General features: G+C 36.5%; 1 protein-coding gene across 32 annotated transcripts in view; it reads right to left on the bottom strand.

Annotated features, from left to right (window-relative positions):
• Positions 1-20393, bottom strand: part of TRDN (triadin) — a 405761-nt gene extending 385368 nt beyond the window's left edge. For all 32 annotated transcript variants that reach the window (XM_052645523.1, XM_052645524.1, XM_052645525.1 and 29 more), the window contains exon 1: positions 20069-20393. In XM_052645523.1, the coding sequence (XP_052501483.1) occupies positions 20069-20090 (22 nt within the window). In that variant the 5' untranslated portion in view covers positions 20091-20393. The remainder of the gene's footprint in view (positions 1-20068) is intronic.
• Between the last annotated feature and the right edge of the window lie 1543 nt (positions 20394-21936).

The following is a 21936-nucleotide window of genomic DNA, read 5'->3' as shown; positions in this document are numbered from 1 at the left end:
AATTATGAACGTTTCTTGTTATAAAGACTCCCACATATCCTTTAAAGAGTCGAATGAAAAACAAGTTTTAAAAAATGTTCTTCTTCATTCTAGTCCTCTCTCCCAGGACACCCACTGGTTTATTCACTTTAGCTGAAAATCAGTTACTAAGACCAAAAGCAGAGTTTTTCCTTAATCATCCCTTGAAATCCTCTAGATCTTTTTATGCAAAATGAGATCCAGATACAAGCAGAATCCTCATCAACTGGAGCATGTTAGAAATGCAGATTCTTAGGCCTCATCTCATCCTTACAGAGTCAGAATTAGCCTTTTAATAAGATCCTCAAGTGACTCATACACATATCAAAGGTTGGGAAGCACTGGCTTAGGTGTGTATAAATCACTTAAAACTCTCCACCATTCAAAGAACATACTACTTTTACCATGGGACAATACTTCAGTTCAGTTCAGTTCAGTTGCTCAGTCGTGTCCGACTCTTTGTGACCCCATGAATTGCAGCAAGCCAAGCCTCCCTGTCCATTACCAACACCCTGAGTTCACTCAGACTCATGTCCATCGAGTTGGTGATGCCATCCAACCATCTCATCCTCTGTCATCCCGTTCTCCTCCTGCCCCCAATCCCTCCCAGCATCAGAGTCTTTTCCAATGAGTAAACTCTTCGCATGAGGTGGCCAAAGTACTGGAGTTTCAGCTTTAGCATCATTCCTTCCAAAGAAATCCCAGGGCTGATCTCCTTCAGAATAGACTGGTTGGAACTCCTTGCAGTCCAAGGGACTCTCAAGAGTCTTCTCCAATACCACAGTTCAAAAGCATCAATTCTTCAGCACTCAGCCTTCTTCACAGTCCAACTCTCACATCCAAATATAACCACTGGAAAAACCATAGCCTTGACTAGACAGACCTTTGTTGGCAAAGCAATGTCTCTGTTTTCAATATGCTGTCTAGGTTGGTCATAACTTTCCTTCCAAGGAGTAAGCGTCTTTTAATTTCATGGCTGCAGTCACCATCTGCAGTGATTTTGCAGCCCCCAGAAATAAAATCTGACACTGTTTCCACTGTTTCCCCATCTATTTCCCATGAAGTGACGGGACCAGATGCCATGATCTTCGTTTTCTGAATGTTGAGCTTTAAGCCAACTTTTTCGCTCTCCTCTTTCACTTTCATCAAGAAGCTTTTTAGTTCCTCTTCACTTTCTGCCATAAGGGTGGTGTCATCCGCATATCTGAGGTCACTGATATTTCTCCCGACAATCTTGATTCCAGCTTGTGCTTCTTCCAGCCCAGTGTTTCTCATGATGTACTCTGCATAGAAGTTAAATAAGCAGGGTGGCAATATATAGCCTTGACGTACTCCTTTTCCTATTTGGAACCAGTCTGTTGTTCCATGTCCAGTTCTAACCGTTGCTTCCTGACCTGCATATAGGTTTCTCAAGAGGCAGGTTAGGTGGTCTGGTATTCCCATCTCTTTCAGAATTTTCCACAGTTTATTGCAATACTTAGTTATCTTTTAAAATAACCTCAGGTTGATCCTTTTAATAATGATGCAAAGATAAATGAAAAATTCAGAAAAATAAAGTATACTTACAAAATTATTCTAAAACAATTATTTTCTGCTGACCTTAAGCTACTATTTTAAATAAATGTTGTAAATACATTTATCAAAGAATATCAATCATGAAATCATAACTTTTTATGACACCTTTACCAAATACTTTCTCTTAGTACTTTATTCATAGTGTCGTATGGTCTAGGAACTCGATATTAATTAGAACTTTAAATTCACATTTTATTCTCTGCATCACAAGATAAATACATATATGCATGTGTGCGTGTGCACGTGCTAAATTGCTTCCATCATGTACGACTCTTTGAGATGCCATGGACTGTAGCCTGCCAGGCTCCTCTGTTCATGGAGTTCCCCAGGCAAGAATACCAGAGTGGGTTGCTGTGCCTACTCCAGGGGATCCTCCCCACCTAGAGATCGAACCCACACCTCCTGCACCTCCTGCACAGCAGACAGATTTCTTTACCGCTGAGCCACTAGGGAAGCCCAAATACATGTATAGTTCGTATTTTTTCATATGAATTTATACTGCATAAATTCTGTATAAATATTACACATTTATGGTTTCTTATCACCTACAATTTGACTTTGAAGTTGCTTTCTTTCCTTTCTAAAAATTGTCCTTTAATATTTATCAACAAAGATATAACCCTTTAATGGACATTCAGTTTCTTCAGGTCAAACTAAGGAAACTTTGCTTTCCTGGAAATCTAATTTTGTTTACTTAGTTCCAAGTTTTACTTTTCTAACTTTTATTACTTCAAGAATTTTAATTTCCTCTTTTTTCACATCTTCTTGAATCCCATGATGTGATCACCTCTTTTCTTTGATGGGTTTTATTTAGAAGATGTTTCAGCACAAAGATTGTGTCAGCAGTTTAAAATCTGCAGAAACTTTATGCAAGGGTTATGTTAAAAGTCTCAAACAAAAGAAGGAAAGTTTCAAAATCCAAATATAAAAGGAAGACATATTTATTTTAGTTTGAACAGTAAGCAGAGTAACCTCACATCTTCCACCTACCGCAAACAGATCATGTTTAGCTGACACGACTCTGGGTTCCATGAAATTAATCTCTGACCTGAATTTTTTTTTTAACTGCAGCAGTGTCAGCTTTCTATTAATAGGCTTTTATCCAGTGGAAAATGTACGTAGCTTCCTGGTGTGTGCAAACCTGGAAAGGTGAAGGATACCCATTCCAAAGAAGGGCAAAGTGTCCTGATTTAAGAACTAAGAAAACATTTTAAAGAAGTTTACTTTATAATTTTCAAGACAGTATGGAAAATATGTATTATATTTTCTGCGTAGGCAACTAAACATGTATATGCAAGTGCTATTGATTATAGAAAAAGTCACTGTTCGTGTTTCAGAAATAGCGTAGAATTGAAGGGAAGCAGACTAACTAGAGCTTTTAAGAAGAAATAAATATTGCCCCTCTTTCCTATGATTTTCAATTATCTATTTCTGAAAAACATGAACCAAAATGAAGTGCCTCTCTAAATTTGCTGATTATTAGAAGGAAACTTATTACTGACTAGGAAACTCCATTTATTGGAAGAAAAGTCAGCATGCATTTCTACAGAAAGACCAACCTAGTTAGTCAATCTATGTTAATTGTCCCAATAATGAACTCTGTCACCTTGACAGGATGACTCCTTTTTAGTCTCAGGTTTCTTATACAAATGGGAGACCTATTTATTTAAAAAGGTGACTTTGAAAAAAATTTTGGTGGAAAAATTTTGCAGTTATTCTATGTCAAATTTTTATGAGGATTCTGAAAAACTGTCTCTTAGTGCACAAGAAAGAGTTGCAGACAGACAAACATTGGCATATTAAGTTTCTACTGCTGCCATAACAAATTACCACAAACTCAGTGGCTTAAAATAATACAAATTTATTATCTTAGGGTTCTGTGGTACAAAAGTCCACAGTGAATCTCCAGGGACTAAAATCTAGGCATTTTCAGGGCTACAATCCTTTCTGGAGACTCTAAGGGAAAGAATTCATCTCCTTACACTTTCTGACCTTCTGCAGGCTACCACATCCCTTGGCTCATGGCCTCTTCCTTCATCTTGAAAGCCAACGGTGGCTGGTCAAGTCCTGACATCACATATTCCTCTGACCACAACCAGGAAAAGACTCTCCACTTTTAAGGACTCATATGATTAGATTAGACCCACCCAGTTAATACAGAATAATCTCTTCATCTCTAGGTGTAATTTACTCACACCTGCAAATTCTCTTTTGCCAGGTAAAATAACATGTTCACAGGTTCTGGGGATTAGGGAATGGATGTTTTTGAGGACCATTATTTTGCATACCATAAATAATATTTTCTCCATATCCACAGACATTTTGTGAGCACTTCTCAGTATAAAGCGTTTAGGCCTGCTCAGTAGAGCAAAGTATTGTTGAGGATCTTAAACATGGAAATTTGCTTAAATTCCCTGGCCCACAACCAGGACGTCCTTTAAGCACTATAACCAAAATAAAAACAATGTTCGCTCCCATTTGCAAAATCTTCAAATAGGGCGATAATTGAGAATTTGTTCAGAGTATATTAAGAGGAGGAATTTCTTCTGTTCCTTTGCATTCTTCTTCTTCCTTTTTTCCATAAGCATACCTCCAGTGACTAGAACGTTACAATAGTTAACATTTCGTTAATATTTTTGAAAAAAAGGAATGAATGTGTGGATAAATGAATAATAAACCTGAGGTTAACAATTGTACAATTGCTGAATATCATGTTAAATCTGGAAAAAACAACTATACACTGAATGTGTTATCCTTATTTCATAGATAAATATAGTATGGATTTAATTTTATGGTCATGTATCAGAGATGCATTAGAGCTCAGATTACATAGAAGATTATACAGTATATCTGTTATCTGTTGCTGCATAACAAAATATCCCAAGTGGCCTAAAACAACTATAATTATTTACTTTGCTCTGAAATCTGCAAAATCAGTAGGTATGGCATGCCTCTGTTCTACAAGTGTTCAGATGAGGTTGGCTCATCTTGACACTGGAGGATCCATTTTGAAGATACCACACTTACATGGCTGGAAAAATTAGTGCTGGCTGTTGTCTGGAAGCTCAGCTGGGGTTATTGGCCAAAGGCCTTGTTCCTCTCGTTCCTTGTGCCTCGCCCTGGAGTGCTTGAATTTTTTTATAGCACGACTTCAAAAGTAAATATCCCAAGAAAGCAAGATGGACATGCCTGGCACTTTTAGGATCTATCCTTGGAAATCATATAGCATCACTTTCCTTATATTTTACTTGCTGAGGCTGTCACATAGGTTTGTTTAGGTTCAAGAGGAGGGAAAGTAGACCTAACTTTTCAGCGGAAGAAGAATCAAGATATCAAGATTTCATTATTAAAAAAATGTATATATGGTGGTATACCACACAAACTGCTCCTGCCACTTGTGAAAAATAAAATGGGACAAATATAGGGTTCCAAGTATGAAATGATGGGAGCTTAAATTAAAGCAAGAAAAATGGAAATAAAGAGGAAAAGATGGAATAAAGAAATGATGAATGCAAAGGTTAGAGACTGAGCATATGGGGGAAAAAAAAACAAGCAAAATTCTGTATGGTCAGAGGAAAAGCTGATTGACAAAAAGTAAGTTTCAGTAGGCATATATTGGACTCTTGGGCTCCATCCACCTTCACTGTTTTCCAGCCAAGTGGCTCTAACTTTCTTTGATTTTTTTCCCCCATGTCTACTATTTAGATTTCATAATCAATGAGAATAATCTTATTATTGCACATAAGGCTTCCCCAGTGGCTCAGAGGTGAAGAATCTGCCTGCAACGCAGGAGGAGCAGGAGACGCTGGTTCCATCCCGGGGTCAGGAAGATCCCTTGGAGGAGGAGATGGCAACCCACTCCAGTATTCTTGCTGGAAAATACAAATGGACAAAGAAGCTTGATGGGCTACAGTCCACAAGGTCACAAAGAGTCAGACACGACTGAGTGACAACACACACTGCACAGAAAGGGCTTCCCAAGAGACCCAAGGGTAAAGAATCCGCCTGCCAATGTGGGAGACAGAGGAGACGCGGGTTTGACCCCTGGGTCAGGAAGATCCAGGAATACTGGACTCAGTATTCTTGCCTGGAAAATTCCATGGACAGAGGAGCCTGGCAGGCTACAGTCCATGGAGTCTCAAAGAGTGGACACAACTGAGCTCACACACCTTGCACAGGAACACAAATTTATCATAAGAATCCTTAGCTATAGAGTATTAATTTTAAGCCTATACACTATATGCATGATTTATGATTTACATATTTATTTCTAACATAACTGGAAATAGGAACTTGCTTAAAAGTCTGTATTTAATTAACTAGGAAGGTAGTTCTCAAGCTTTAGCATGTGTCAGAATCATCGGAAAGGATTGTTAGAACATAGATTGTGATTCTCTACTTTCAAAGTTTATGATTCAGAAAATATGGGGTATATACCTATTATTAACTTAATTAGAAAGGTAGATCTTTCTAATGAGTTCTTTGATGATACTGATGCCTCTGGCTGCTGGTCTGGTGACCACACTTTGAAAGATACTGATTTAAGATATTGCAACTTATTTGGAATTTTTCCAGTTATATCCACAAAGTTTATATGCATTCTTACATTTTGATTCAAAATAAACTGAAATTAAAAACTGAGTAGAAAAACAAAAAAGAATTGTCCATCATACTCATGACTTTCATAATTTTTCACAAATAGAAATTTTTCACATTCATTTTTAGAGGTAGTAAAATGTTAGTTTTCCAGTAGTCATGTAGAGACGTGAAAGCTGGACCATAAAGAAGGCTGAGCTCTGAAGAATTGATGCTTTCGAACTGTGGTACTGGAGAAGACTCTTGAGAGTCCTTTGAACTGCAAGGAGATCCAACCAGTCCATCCTAAAGGAGATCAGTCCTGGGTGTTCATTGGAAGGACTGATGCTGAAACTCCAATACTTTGGTCATCTGATGTGAAGAGCTGGCTCATTGGAAAAGATCCTGATGCTGGGAAAGACTGAGGGAAGAAGGAGAAGGGAGTGACAGAGGATGAGATGGATGGATGGCATCACCAACTCAATGGACATTAGTTTGAGCAAACTTCGGAAGATAGTGAAGGACAGAAAGGCCTGGCATGCTGCAGTCCACGGGGTCGTAAAGAGTTGGACATGACTGAGTGGCTGAACAACAACAAAATATTAGTTATGAGGATATAAAATAAGGCTGTTTTCTTAATTCTTCTTTTCTCACTCACTGAGGCAGAGTTTGACTTTCTACATCAATGAAATTTACTTCCGTGGAATAGGATCATTTTTTAGGGTTTCAGTTACAAAATGAACATGAAATGGATAAAATTAAATTTCTGAAGCGGATTTCTGTTAAAGACAGGAGGTCCTGATCTAAAAGCAGGGAGAGCAGACTAGAAACTTAGTTACACCTGAATGTGGACAATAGCAATATCTGAATAAATGTCATTGAAGACCGATTAAAGCTTGTGTCCATCGAATAGAAATGTACCAGGTATCCCAGAAAAAAAGGAGCCTGACCACCAAGAATTTGGTCATACTCAGCAGTACCAGAGAGATCAACGTGTAGAACTTGGTGAGGGTGAGTGGTCATCAGACAGATGTTTTATACATCAGCATCAAAGAAAACAGGAACTCTTTTTTGTTTTTACTAGCCCAGCTCCAAGCACAGTGATTGGCAATAAGGAGGCATGATATTTAATAAATATTTAGTAAATAATCTATTTTTATGTCAGGTCTAAATGTTAGTTCTTGAGTTGTTGCTTATATACTCTCAGATACATTGGGGATTTTTCTTTTTTTTAATTTTATTGAAGAATAGCTGAATTACAATGTTGTGTTAATTACTACTGTGCAACAAAGTGACCCAGTTATACAAACGTTCTTTTTCATATTCTTTTCCTTTATGATTTATCACAGCAGATTAAATATAGTTTCCTATGCTAAACAGTAGGATCTTGCTGTTTATCCATTCTACACGTATCAGTCGGCATCTGCTAATCCCAGACTCCCAATTCTCAACTCTCTCCCAGCTCTGCCCTCCTTGGCAACCACCAGTCTAGTCTCTATGTACATGATTCGGTTTCTATTTCATAGATAGATTCATTTGGGTCATCTTTTTGATTCTACATTAAGAGATAGGATATTTCTCTTTCTGATTTTCTTTACTGAGTATGATCATTTGCAGTGGCATCCATGTTGCTACAAATGGCATTATTTCATTATTTTTCATGGCTGAGTAGTATTCCACTATATATGTTTACCACATCTTTGGGAGATTACTTCTTTATATCTGAGAAGTCCTTATATTCTACTTATTCTCTCCCTGCTCCTCCATATACCCATCTTAGGTTAGGTTTATTTTTTCTGAAAAACAAGCTGGCACACTTCTAGTAGATGTCCATTGAGGTCATCTTTCATCATGTTTTTTTCAAATAGCTAATAATTGAATTTAATAAGCTAAATGATAATGTACACAGTATTCAGTTTGACTGAACAAGGTGTCTCCATCATGCCTAATACACCTTTTTATCACACAGTATAATGCCATGGAATGATATGCATTGAGAGTAAACCCATAGAATAATAAAACTAAAAAAAGATAAATGATTACAGCAATATTGCACATAACGGCCCTCAATTTTTAAAAAGTCCACAGGATAAGCAAATTATAACATTCATACAGTGAAATACTGGGCAGCAAGAAGAATAACATAAAGTACAGCTACATACAGGCTTCCCAGGTAGCACTAGCAGTAAAGAACCCACCTGCCAATGCAGGGAACATCAAGAAATATGGGTTTGATCTCTGGGTCAGGAAGATTCCCCAAGAGGAGGGCACGGCAACCCACTCCAATATTCTTGCCTGAAGAATCCCCATGGACGGAGGAGCCTGTTGGGCTACAGTCCATAGGGTCGCAAAGATTAGAACACGACTGAAGTGACTTAGCATACACACACGCACAGCTACATACAACGAAACAGAAGAGTAACAGAAACAGTGCTGAACCAGCGCAGCAGGAAATAGGATAATATATGCTGGGTGGTTTCATTTATGCAAAGAACAAACATGGCAGAATTAAACTATATGATGTTGAAAGATGTAGCAAGAACCGTTAACGAGTCAGAATAGTTGTTCCTTATGGGGGAAGAGATGGAGAAAAGAAGTCTTGATTGAGAAGCAAAGTCAGTGAGAATCACGTCTACTCTTGGGCAGATGGGAATATGTTTCAGAGCTCATGGAAGTGTTGTTTTCTGATTTGGATGTACGTTTTGTGGATCAACTCCACTAATGTTTAGTAAATGTTATGCAAATATATACATGATGTATGTAGCTTTCTGTGTCTATATTTTTTAAAAGTATTTTAAAGAAAAAATTTAAAACTTTTAAAAATCCGTAATATCTCATGTTATTTCTTTTAACACTGAAATGATGACATGGTTGGTCTTTTGAAAATCAACTGGACAGTATCATTCAAAAACTGCCACAGGTATCTAATTATCAGGTCACCTGTAGATACAGTTCTTGTGCATTTTGGCTTCTAGGTAAGTCTTACATAACAACACAATTTTAAGTGAGTCTCAACATGATTAGAAAACACACTTGACCTTTTGGTAGTGTAGCAAATGATTAAAAAAAAAGAACAATAACACTGGAAATCCCTAAGTCGACTCAGAATTTAATATGCCATAATGTAGGGTGACCATCAGGTAAAGAAATTTAATCCACCCTCAAGTTTATAATTTAACTTGTAAAACTATATGAGGCAATTTTGCAAAGTACTGACTTTCAGTTTACCCATCAGGGCTGCTTCCACCTGTGCCTTTCCTCAAATTATGCGGTCACTTCTCAGTTCATTAGCTCAAGGACACAGAAAACAAGCCATCACCTTTCACTGATTTTTCTCCAGGGGGAATTGTGTTATTGCATTTAGCTTGTGAATCTCTTTGACCCTTAAAATTATCATGTTTTAAGGAATTAACACTTCCTAAAAATTATCGTGCTTTTTTTCTACTATAGAATTAAAAAGAGCAAATCAAGACAACCATAGATTTTTTTTCAGTAAGAATTTCATTCTATCCCAGTTCAGCCCAGTTCAGTTCAGTTGCTCAGTTGTGTCCGACTCTTTGCAACCCCACAGACTGCAGCACACCAGGCTTCCCTGTTCATCACCAACTCCTGGAGCTTGCTCACACTCATGTCCATTGAGCCAGTGATGTCATCCAACCATCTCAACCTCTGAGGTCCCCTTCTCCTCCTGCCTTCAATCTTTCCCATCATCAGGGTCTTTTCCAAATAACTTTCTAATCATGGAACCAGATGGCTATCTTTCATATAATAACTCTTAGTTGGTAACTGACTAAAGACTACTAACAAACCCTTCCTACCAATCCAAATCCTCTATATTGACCTAAAGAATCCTCTATATAAAGCTGGAAGATAATTAAGCCAGGGATTTCTCATAATTGAGTGCTTTGATGCTAGCTCCTTCACCATTATTTGGACCTTTGCTCACTTCTGTCTTAGATTCTTGGTTGTTAAGTGGGTTGTGGTTTAGCACCGCTATTGGAAAATGTTTGGGATTGTATGTGCAGTCAAAATCATAGTAAGGACAAATATGCTAATTGCCCTGCAATGTCTGGGAAAGACTTTTCTGCCCCAAATATCAGTAGAGTATGTCTTCTCCAGCTTTGATTCCCCAACTTAGAACACGAAGACAAGATATTAACTTAAAGAAAATATACTGAATAATTGTTTGTTAAATAAATTAACTTGAAACTTTTAGCATCAAGGGATGTTGGTGAAAAACTTAGTTATTTGCTTTTCTTTTATGTTGCTATCCTTTTATTAGAAAGATATTTCAAGTTTTAAGTTAAATTCTACTCCTTTTGAACAGTCCTTGGTCAACCAAGTCCATCTATTCCCCTGCTTCTCAGTTTTCCCTGATAATCATCTCTCATAACCCTAATTTATTTGTTATATATTATTCTGTAGTTCTTTCATATATGTAAACTTTGTCTTAAATTTGAGTGACAAAAAAATTTAAAAATCTATCTCACAATTTTTTTTTAATTTATAATTTTATCTGTACTTTTACTTTAGGTACCTTAGAATTTCTAAACTTGTATCATATGGTTATCTATACAACTATCTCAGCTTTCCTTGAATGCTAGATTAATATATATTTCACATTTCATCCTCAAGCTGAATAAAGTTACTGGAAAAAGCAAATACTCAAAATATAAACAAGTAAGTACTTACTACATAAATGAATATCTTTGGGATGTCAGAAGTTTTGCCCCTCTGCATCCACAGATGAATTACAGAGTGATGGAACAAAGATAAAATGTTCTGTTCCAAAACACCTCGGTACTGCCAGCCTGGGTCACTCAAAGATAGGGACCCATTCTAGAGTCGTTCTAAGCAAGACCTATAAGACATTTCAAATCTAGAGAGTCTGAACAGAAACTCAATAGTTAAATCTATCTACTTAATTCAAGAGATAACTGGCAACTTTCAAAACTATTTTTTTGTAATATAACTCTTCCAATTACTATGAACAAAGTCTCCAGAGGGTTCTGTTAACTTATTGCTTTAATCTAGTCATAGCTAGATTAAAGACTCCTGTTTACATATTCTGAACCTTAGACTAAGGATCATGTCCCTTTATCTTTTTCTTGAAAAAGGCCTTTCCCTAGCACCTTTAAAACCTTCTTGCTTTGCTTCACTGTTTAACTCATTGCCTTCACAGGACACCTTGAGAAGACCACTGGCATACAACACTAGTTCTCACAGTACTTAGCACAACACTGACCATATAATTAATTTTTATAGCTTATTTTCCACTATTAATCTGAAGAAACTTATTCAGTGAGTACCTGTTTGACAGTATTTTCTCATTATTTCTTCATGAATTGGAAATAGTGCTCAATAAATACTCAAAGTAGAGTACTTTAGGATCAACAGCAGCAGTGGAGATATCGTGTGAGAACACTTGAATAGGAGGCAAAAACCAGGGATCAAAACAGTTTAAAATAAATCAGGCACATGAGACATCCAACCTTTTCAATATTATAGCAATAGGGTATCTTAACAAAAATACAGGGTTTTTACCAAATTTCTAAGCCAGGTACCTCTGTACCTTGGTTATCCTAGGGTTTCTTCAAACAGACCACTAATTGTCACCTACCACCCATTTCTTTTTTTTTCATCTCTGCATTGATCAAACTCACTCTTGATCCCCTTACCCCTTGGCCAGTCACAAGGTAGCCACCTTCACAACAACAGTGCATACAATGCAACTGATCAGTCAAGAACAGAACACTCATTCTGAAGTTATTTTCAGCAACTTTCTATCTGTGCTCACTAATCATTAGATACATGAACAATAGCATGACTTGGTTCAACCAAACTGAACACTCATCATTCATAAATTCCAACTGAAGTCATATGTTTTAAAATCTGTCCAAACTAGTTTTTCTCTTTCCTGCTTGTTCTTAAATCTACTACGTTAGAGCCAGGGACCTTGTTATTCTTCTTCACATCCCCGTTGTCTGGCATTCAGCCTGATGTATAATATGTGCTAAAACATCAACTACAACTGAACTTTTGACTTGACCTGCTGCTTTATAAATAACTTGTAGGTTGATAATTAATACCACAGATTGTAAATTTTTACTATATTTTTAATGAATGTATTTTGTTTTTCTCTAAATGCAACACCTAATACTTCTGCAGATTTAAATTCACAAGCTTGAAGTTTTACCATCTTAATGGTAACTTATAGATTTTATAGTACACTGTGTTTCCCCAGGCAATTATACTAAGTTAAACAAGAATAACCACAGAAAAAAATAATACTCTAGCACTGAGTGTCAAAGAGTATCATACAATATTTGCCATTTTTGTCTTGACATTGTATCAAATGTCTCCTACAAACAGAAAATTCTTTTAATCACATGATGATTTTATTTTAAAAAGCAAAAATAAATTTTCCAGGGAAACCTAGTTAAAAATGTATTTTGAAAGTTATATAAATAAGCGGAAGCTGATTCTTTCCCATCCACAAGCTCATCAATGCCCTTGAACAAAGTTTTAAATATTAAGAGCTCTTTCCTTGTTTGGTTTTTCTCAACATTTCAGGAACCTGTGTCACGGAGAGAAGAATGATATAATAAATGAGTAGCAAAGATAAAACTGGTCTACCACAGTGAATCTACCATAGTGAGTTCTAGCCTCATGCTATCTGAAAAAAAAAGTTTCCCTTTAGGTTACAAGACTGTATCTTTAATTTGTTTAAGGAAAAACTATGTGCCCCAGCCCCTGCCATAGAAACTAAGTTAGAAAATATCTGAATGATATATATTTAAATGCAATATTTAAATACTTTGTAAGTGAGACAGACTCTGAGGTTTATGAGGAAACAGCTCATTTACATACCAAAGGATCTCTCAAAATCGTAAATTCCTTGTGCCTTTGACAGCTTGACTTGGGGCATGGAGATGTGGAGATGTTTGATGTTTAGAGAGCATAACTTGTACAGAGAGAAGCAGGACTTCATTCATTACACATTTGCCAAGGATATTCTTTTTAACTTCCTTTGAAGATGGAAAATACTATCTTTTTGGACCAGGAAGTTCATCTATCTCTGCATAACCCTCACTTGAGGCGATGTCACGTGTTTATGTGACATTCAAATAAGCACTTCCTATCAGACATTATGCATGGTACTCACATTATCAAGAGAAAATGGGAAATAGGGAGAGCAAAAAACTTTGACAGATCTTCTTAGAACTTTAAGTTGAACAGAACCCAAACTCCATAAACTTAGAATTATTGTATAATGTTAACGCATAGTTACCAGATGAAGCTTTCCCCCTAATTTGCTCTTTTTAAATGTTACTTTAACTAATACGCATTTTTAAAAATATATTAAGCATGTCCCCAAAGGGTATTTTTTCAATCTGAAGGAAGAAAAGAAAATAATAAAACTTTAAACTCTGTCGCTATAAAACTAAAAGCTTGGCTGGAATATCTAAACCATCTATGCATTCTCTTTCATATTGATATATTCAACCCAAAGGTCAGTGTAGATGATTTTAAAATTGCTTAGTCGCACTGCTTTAAGTTTCTTTCATATTAAATATTGTTAACTGATTAAAAATTAATATACAGCATTGAAGACTTTAACTCTCTAAGGATTCCTAAGCTTTTAGAATAATAGCTAGAATAGCCTCAATTCACTTTTGCATTGTAAAAGTAGCATGATTTTTATAGTCACAATGATGAGCAAAAATAAATAGGAAAAATTAAGAAGCATTTAAGCTGACAAAGAGAACATTTTTCCATGAGTACTGTGTGTGCTTGGGGGCAGGGGAGAAGAGTCAGTTTCATAAATAATAACACAAGCCACAAAGAAAAGCTTCTTAATGAAACCCAACTAGGGCTAACACTACAAAGATATATTTTCTGTCTACTTTCACTACCAATTTTACAGATTCCTGTATCATGGATGGTTTGAACAACTAAAAAAAGTATAATTCTCCAATGAACACAATCTTGTAAAAAGCTGGAAAATTTCCTCTGGTCATATTAGTCACTACTAACCAAGGTTAACTAACCAGGTATGGCCCCTCCCCCAACCTCCCAGACCACCTAAGGTTAAGTAGTGGACCTAGGGCTTAAACAGGATTTCTGACTTGAAACTCCACACACTTCCTACTCCATCACACTGCCTTTAATGTTTTAATGATGCCCTCCCTCAGCTCTGTACTGCCTTTCTCTCTGATTTTTTAGTGAACTGTTAATATATAGGCCACTGCTTTTCACACTCTGCTTTTCTTCTCTTTTCTAAATTCAATTTGAACACTAGGTAGAGATATTTCGTTAGACTGATGAGGTCTTTGTGATATCTGCCTTTCAGAATTCCTGTAATATTTAAAGGACATAGCCACACAAGACTTTGACATTCCCTGACAATAAATATGATGTTCCTGACCATCGCATTTTTAGGACTATTTTTTCTTGCATCATATTGATCCTGGTTTTTAATCTCTTCTCAGGTTTTCACATGGACCATCTCAAAAATGATATGTTGCTAACTAAAGTCTCTCATTAATGTCACTAATAATACCAAGAAATGTTATGAAACTAAGCAAAAGATTTCCATATTATAATAAACATTTCTGAAAATCATTATTTCCTGGCATGTTGTTATAAACATAAAGGAGATCTCTGGACACTTCTCTCTAATATGAGCAGTTTTGGTTTCCATTTCAATACCTACAGGTTGTTCAGTTACAGACTGATTTGCACTTATGAATAAATTTGGTGGCCAAGAGAGTCACTGACCTTATATTTACTACAAACATTTGTTTTCTTAAATTTATTTACTAAAAATATTAGCTCTGCTCTTTTGTTTCTAACTCTTTATTATAGAGAAGCTTGAATATTTACAAAAGTAGACAGAATATTATAATGAAACCCTATGTACCCTTCATCAGTCTTAATTCATGGCCAATCCCTACCGTACTAACAACTCATCTATTTTCTTCTCTGGCATATTATGCAGAAACAAATTTGAAATATTATGTCATCTCATCCATATTTGAGTACGTGTATCTTGTAGGGAGTTGAATATGACTTGGTGACTGAATAACAACAACAACAATCTCCAAATATTATGTAGTTTGAAAACATAACCACGATATTATTATCGCACCATAAATGTGATGATTTATTAGTATCATCTAAAATCCAGCATCTATCAACTCTCCAATTATTTCATAGATTTTTTTAAGTTTGTTTGAATCATGATCTAACAATTCTACACATTGTGGTGCATTGCTCTGTTTTTACATTTTTTTCAATCTGTAGGCTTCCATGGTATCTCTTTATGTTCCTAGTAACTTACTTGAAGGTTATTTGTGGTGTAGAGGTTACCACAGCCTGGGCTGTGCTGACTGCATAATATGATGCTATTTGTAACATATTCCTTATTCTCCTTCTATTTCTTGAAAATTCAAGGTTGTGTTATGTTTCTTTCACTGGTTTTCTTTTCTATTTTTCTTTTGCTTTTTTTTTCCTGTTTTTAGTAGGAAGAGTCAGTTCTAGATATTGTTTTAATGGTTGGTTATGTTTTGCCTTATATTTCACCAACAATTTCCATTTTTGTGGCTTCCAGACTTTTTTATCCATGGGTCTTTGCAGTGCCCTCTAGTGCTACAAAATGAAAAAAAAAAAATCTAAGCTTCATTTAAAGGATCTGACTGAGAACAGTTCTTTTTATCTCACTGTAGCTCTTACCATCACGGTCCTCCTCTTCTGCATGTACTGGCTTGTCAATGACAATTTTAAAATGTGTTCCTGGAGCTAAAAATGATATTTTGTAGGGGGCACATTGCTTTTCTTGATCAGGGGAACATAACCCAGAACAGATTAAGCTTTAAACCTAGTGCTTCCTGTTTCTCCTTTCCCACACCCAAGTCACCTCCCTGTAGGTCTCCTTTCCCGCCCAGGAGCCATCTTCACTCCTGGGTTTGGCGAGATAAAGATAGACATGATGTAGGTTGCATCTTCTCCTCTTAATTCCACCATCTGTTACTCTGGATAATATAACTTGTGTGCGTAGTTGTCAAACATTCTGGCTGTGAATTTTTATTTTTTTTTTCTTGAGCTCATCAATGGCTACTGTTGTGTTAAATGAGTGCAGCACATAAAATAAAAGGCCATTTTTGCTCTAAATTTGGATCATCAAATCCTCTCAAATGTTTGTTACAGAGCAGTAGAATGTGGTTCAACTAACAGTAAGGGAAGAATTCCATACACAGGACAAAAACCCTTCTGAACCCTGAAGCTGTGTAAAGCTCAGAAGTTGAGTCTGACAAAAACTTGAAAACAAGGGAATTTCCTGTAACTAACTCTTCTAGCAAATGCTAATTTAATTGTGTATAGGATGTCTACCAAGCTGAATCTATTGCACAGAATTTATATTTTCTATTCTGAGGGTACTTGGACCGGAGATTCAATTATATGAATATAAAACATAATTTGATGTGCATTAGCTAACTGGCAAATTGAAAACATTACATACTTTACTTTTTAAAAAGTCTTCATCATTTCAACAAAGTCATTAAGAATTAACTAAATTTCACTTTGTTATCAAAACGACTCAAAAATTCTTTTTACCATTTGAGTAATACATACTGTCATATAGACGCTGAAATTACTAGTTGAAAGTTCATATGAACCTCAGAAGGCAGAGCTAACTTTGGCACTTGTCTAGGAATAACTGGGCCTCTGGAAAGAAGGTACAAGGCTATTTATAATTCTAAATCTTAGTGCTGTTTGGAGTCTGGAGCTATACCTAACCTAACCAACGTAGCAGGACTCAAACCAGAACAGGGGTCTAATACAGGTCCCTCTTGACCTCTGAATTAACATCAGGCTAAGTATTAGTCTCACGTAACAAAAGGAAGTATTCAACATGATTCTGGAGTCAGAGATCTGGGTATGAGTCCTAGCTACACTCTATATAGCTGTGTGAATTTAGGCAAATTTCTAACCTCTCTAAATCTCAGCTTCCTATTCTATAAATAGCAATGATAAAACTTTCTATCTCATTTTGCTGTCCTGAGGTTTAAATGGTCATTATTACAAGCTTAACATCTGACAAATAATGTCTTTTGGATAAGTGAGTTGTTATTATCATTATCATTATTTGTATTTATTTATCGTAGCTAGAATCAAATATATTGTTTCCCTAATGTCCTTTGAGTTTCAAATTTGTTCTAATTTTAGTTCTAATCTATTGCTGTGTGCCTGAAACACAATTCCATATCTAAAATTACTTCCTTTCTTCTGTCAGATGAAATAATCCAGTTTAGGACATGCAGTGATGATCTATGTGAGGAACTCTAAGGTATACAGATAAGTCATGCATTATAGCTGAGTAAGTGCCACAAAAAACATGAACACTATTCTCAGACCTCCCCCAGTTACCAACAACCACAAGAGAGTCATATAATATCCATGACCTTCAGTTTTACAAGAACTGAGGTGAGGACAGCGGCCTTAAGCTTTCTAAGGAGCTAATCCAGCTCTGTCTTAAGTGCTGCAAGGTGCTCGTTTACTTTGTGATCAGCGGGTGGGAAAAATAATCAGCAGATGTCTAAGACTACTAATGCAGTGCTTACATCTCAATAATGCGTCCAAAGTGGCGGCAAGAGAACTATAACAGATGAGAGGAAAGACTATTTCAGGTTGACGGAAGAACCTGTACCAAGGCCCTGGCACACAAGTACACCTTTTATAAAAGACCGAAGGAAGGCTATTGTAGCTGGGGCACAAAAAGTGAGAATCATGAAGACAAAATAAAGCAATGTAGTAGAGCAGCAGGCAAGACGCTTTGGATGGCCACAGAGAATGACTGTGCTGCTCACCTTAAAAGGTAAGCGCATCTGAGTTGTCAGTCTAATTGTCATTTGAGAAATATGATTAATAAGGCATTCCAGAAAAGGAAAAAAGTACATAGCTAATCCGTGAAGTTCAAATGACAAAGATCCTATGAACGGTTAAAGCCAGAGTACAGGAAATGCCCATCATCTAGGACCTAGATGGTATTTTTATATTTTTAATTCATTATTAATTCAATGATGTTCTACAGGTGACAAGAGGTCTTCTAAGAATCCCTTAAATTCTCCCAGGGGAGAAGACAGAAACATAAGTTCTATTTTATAATCAGGAATTTTCCTATAAAAATGTTTACTAATCAAGAGCAAAACACCTACAGAGCATAATCCACAGGCCAGCAAAAAATGTTTCAGACAAGTGATCCTGCATCAGTTGGCTGTTCACAACCCACACAGAGGAAAAGAAACATATCCACAGGTATTTAACAACTTGTGCAAGGCTAAGTGAGACATTTCTATAGATGGATGTCTTGAAGACAACCTAAAGGTCACATGATGCAGAATTTCTAAGGAATACAAAAAAATGCTATTTATATTGAGCTAGCAAATTCTGAACTAAAATTGGTAAAGAGTACATTTTATATCTTCATAGAGAAATGAAAAAACACAAACTAGATTTAAGGGAGCTGACTTCTAATCTTGGCAATGCTGTGGTTTTCAGCAAGTCTCCAAACATTTGAGTGACAGTTTCTCTGTCTGAAAAATGGAGATAATAACGCCAATTTAATTGAGTTGTGTGAGGTATAAATAAGTACATAAAGTCCGGAGCAAAATGCCTGATACACAGAAATCTCTCAGGAATTATTTCTATTAATTTGGAGTGCTAGACTAAATTTGTTAGTGGAAGGTGAAAGTAAGACAATTCTCCTTATGAATATTGACTGGAAGTCTTAAACTCTGTAATCACTCTGTGCCCATACTAATGTCTGCCCAAAGATCCAAAACCACACATTCTCTTTTTCAGTTGTGATTGAAAACAGACCAGCTCAGCATTAGCCTTGGAAGCTGTGAAGAGCACCACCTGTCTGATTTGCTTATAGCTGTCACAAGCAAATTTTAGACCCACTTCCCAAATTTTTACCCCAGCTAGAACTGGATTGTGTCTGTATTCATAATGCTTTAGGTTATTTTAAAGAATCTTTTATATATTTATAATATATGTATTATATATATATACATGTATATATATATTTTGCATACATTCTATTTGAGTGAAATGATTGCTATCATGGTTGAATAATAAAGAGGTTTTAAGTTGTGACATATACCTTTTCAGAATAAGCATTAAAACAGAAAACATTGACTTTCGTATAGAATTTATCACATAGAGGTAAAAGACATGACTGTATGAAAAGAATCAGAAGCAAAAGCTTAATTACTTTATTTTTAAAATCATACTGATCTACAGTGATTTTGTGCAATTCCAAACCTTTTCTCTGAATACCCACCCACATATACACATTTTTTAGGTATATAAATCTTATATACGTGTGTGTGCATATTTATATACTTGAGTTAGAAAGGATAAACAAATTTAAGATCTCCAAGTTGACATATCATAAAGTAAAAATGGTCAAAATCAATTTTCTAAGTTTAAACATTAAGTGCAACATTTTAATTCATTGTGGTCTCTAGCCTTGCACCCAAACCTTGTTATTTTTGCTAGGTAAGATATTGGCCCTAACATTATATGACCATAGCTATTTATAGAGGTGTGAGTGATAACTGTTAACTAGTGGGAACTTTGGCATCACAAAGTACAGTTTCCACATGCAAAATTTCAGAGAAACCTCTTTTTACTCCCCAACACAGAGACCTGCTAGTTTGGGAGACTTCTCAGCTCCCAAACCCGCTTCTCTGATCCCATACAGAATCACTGATCAAGATGAATCTCAAAAAGCAACATTCTGAGAGGACACACTGACCATCAATGGGACTGTCAATTTCTACCTTTTTTTTTTTACCCCCTAGTCGATACTATTGGAAAATGCTAGCAATACCTTCAGCCGTGATCTCAGTCATGGTGGTTGGAGAAAGAAAAAGGCAGGCAAGAATTCCGGTCAAGTGGCACTTTGCAGAATACTTTAGGACTGGAGAACTCTGATAGGGGGCTCTGTGTGAAGGCGTGAGGTCTCTTCCTTTTCCTGGCTGTCCCTGCTGCTCTTTTGTTGTCCTGTTGAACTTTGTCTCTTCTCTGCAGAGTTCTCCCCCTGGAAACAACCTGAGCCCTTTCCAGGCAGCACTTGTGGCTCAGGCAGAAGTATCAGCTTCGAATAAAAATAGCTTCATCTCCCTAGGACTCTTCAGCACTTTTTTTTTTTTTTTTTTTTTGGCACTCTAGAGGAACACACACACACACACACACACACACACACACACACGCACACCAGTTCACTAGTCCCAAAGAGAGACAGGCCAAAAAAAAAAAAAGGCAAAGGAACCAAAAGTACTGCCTAAGCCCCCGCAGTTTCCCTAAGATAATTACGGAGTGGGGGATCTATGTCAGAAAACATAAAATAAAGAGTTGGAAGTAATCTTATCCGTAATAGCTCAGATTTATTCTTAGTGCCCTTAATGCTTAGAACATTCCTCATCCCCTTATTTGGTGTGGGGAGGGTCCTGTAATGTCTACCAGGAGCAAAGGGGAGGGTAGTCTTGTCATTTTCTCCAAGTTGTTTCCCTATTGGTCTAAATCCACTTAGCAAAAGCAGTTATTTATATAGGGCTACACTTGAAGTTGCAACCATTAAATCCTGAAGGTTTCTTGTAGGAGATTAAGACTTTCCAAACACTGGCCAATAAGAAATATGTAATGAAAAGTTGTATTGACACTTGAGAACTGCTGAATTACTAGATTTTTCATTCTTTTCAATACTTTCATGAAAACAAAATATCTGAATTTATCTATGCAATAAAAGAAAGGCAAGGTGGTACAAAGTTTAGAAGTCCACAGCTCATATTTTAATAAAAGATTCCAAGTTTTCTCTACCTCTACTTCAAAAAATAAAATAAAATAATAAAGATCATAGCAGCCAACAATTAGCCAAATTGGCTGATTAGCATTTCACCTTCCCACTACTAGACAGGTGTTAATGAGCAGAGAAATATTCAATAGTTGGCAGTTGGAAGGAGAAGGAGAATCAAAGGGCATTGATAATCACACACTCTAGCTAATCTGTGAATAATCAGAGGTTGGCTACACTTATCTTTTATTTTATTCTCACATTCAACCTAGCAAATGCTTGTGGTTTAAACTTTTAGCCTTAACTTGTTGCCTTTGGTTGCCAGAACCTCTTGAATTTGCATGGTGCTTCAGAGATCAGAAAGCAAAGTCACACATGTTCTTTAACATCAGAAGAGTGCTACAACAGCTGTATCCTTTGCCTCCATGTTGGCAGCTCTGTATTTGCTGACTTAATTCCTACAAAAGAAAGTGTTATATACCAGCTGAATAAATAAGTTAGGGAGTAAGCAATCTTAATTCACAAAAGAGGAAATAATTCCAGATAACACTCATGATTTATATAAAATTCTACACCTAGGGTTAGGCTTGAGGCTTTTGACATCAAGTCTGATCTTTCCGAAGAGGCAAGACTTATGGCTTACAATACCATCTGCAGGTAAAGGGAACCACAACAAATTAGGTCCACCAGAGGATGGAAAGGCTTTGCTGGAGGCTCAGTGGTAAAGAACTCACCTGATGGTGCAGGAGACATGGGTTTGATCCCTAGGTTGGGAAGATAACCTGGAGGAGGAAACAGCAACCCACTCCAGTATTCTTGCCTGGGAAATCCCATGGACAAAGGAGCCTGGCAGGCTACAGTCCATGGGGTCACAAAAGAGTCAGACAAGATTTAGCTAGTAAACA

This window comes from Budorcas taxicolor, chromosome 9 (genome assembly GCF_023091745.1).
Source record: "Budorcas taxicolor isolate Tak-1 chromosome 9, Takin1.1, whole genome shotgun sequence".
Classification (NCBI taxonomy): domain Eukaryota; kingdom Metazoa; phylum Chordata; class Mammalia; order Artiodactyla; family Bovidae; genus Budorcas; species Budorcas taxicolor.
This window is presented reverse-complemented; position numbering and strand designations above follow the sequence as displayed.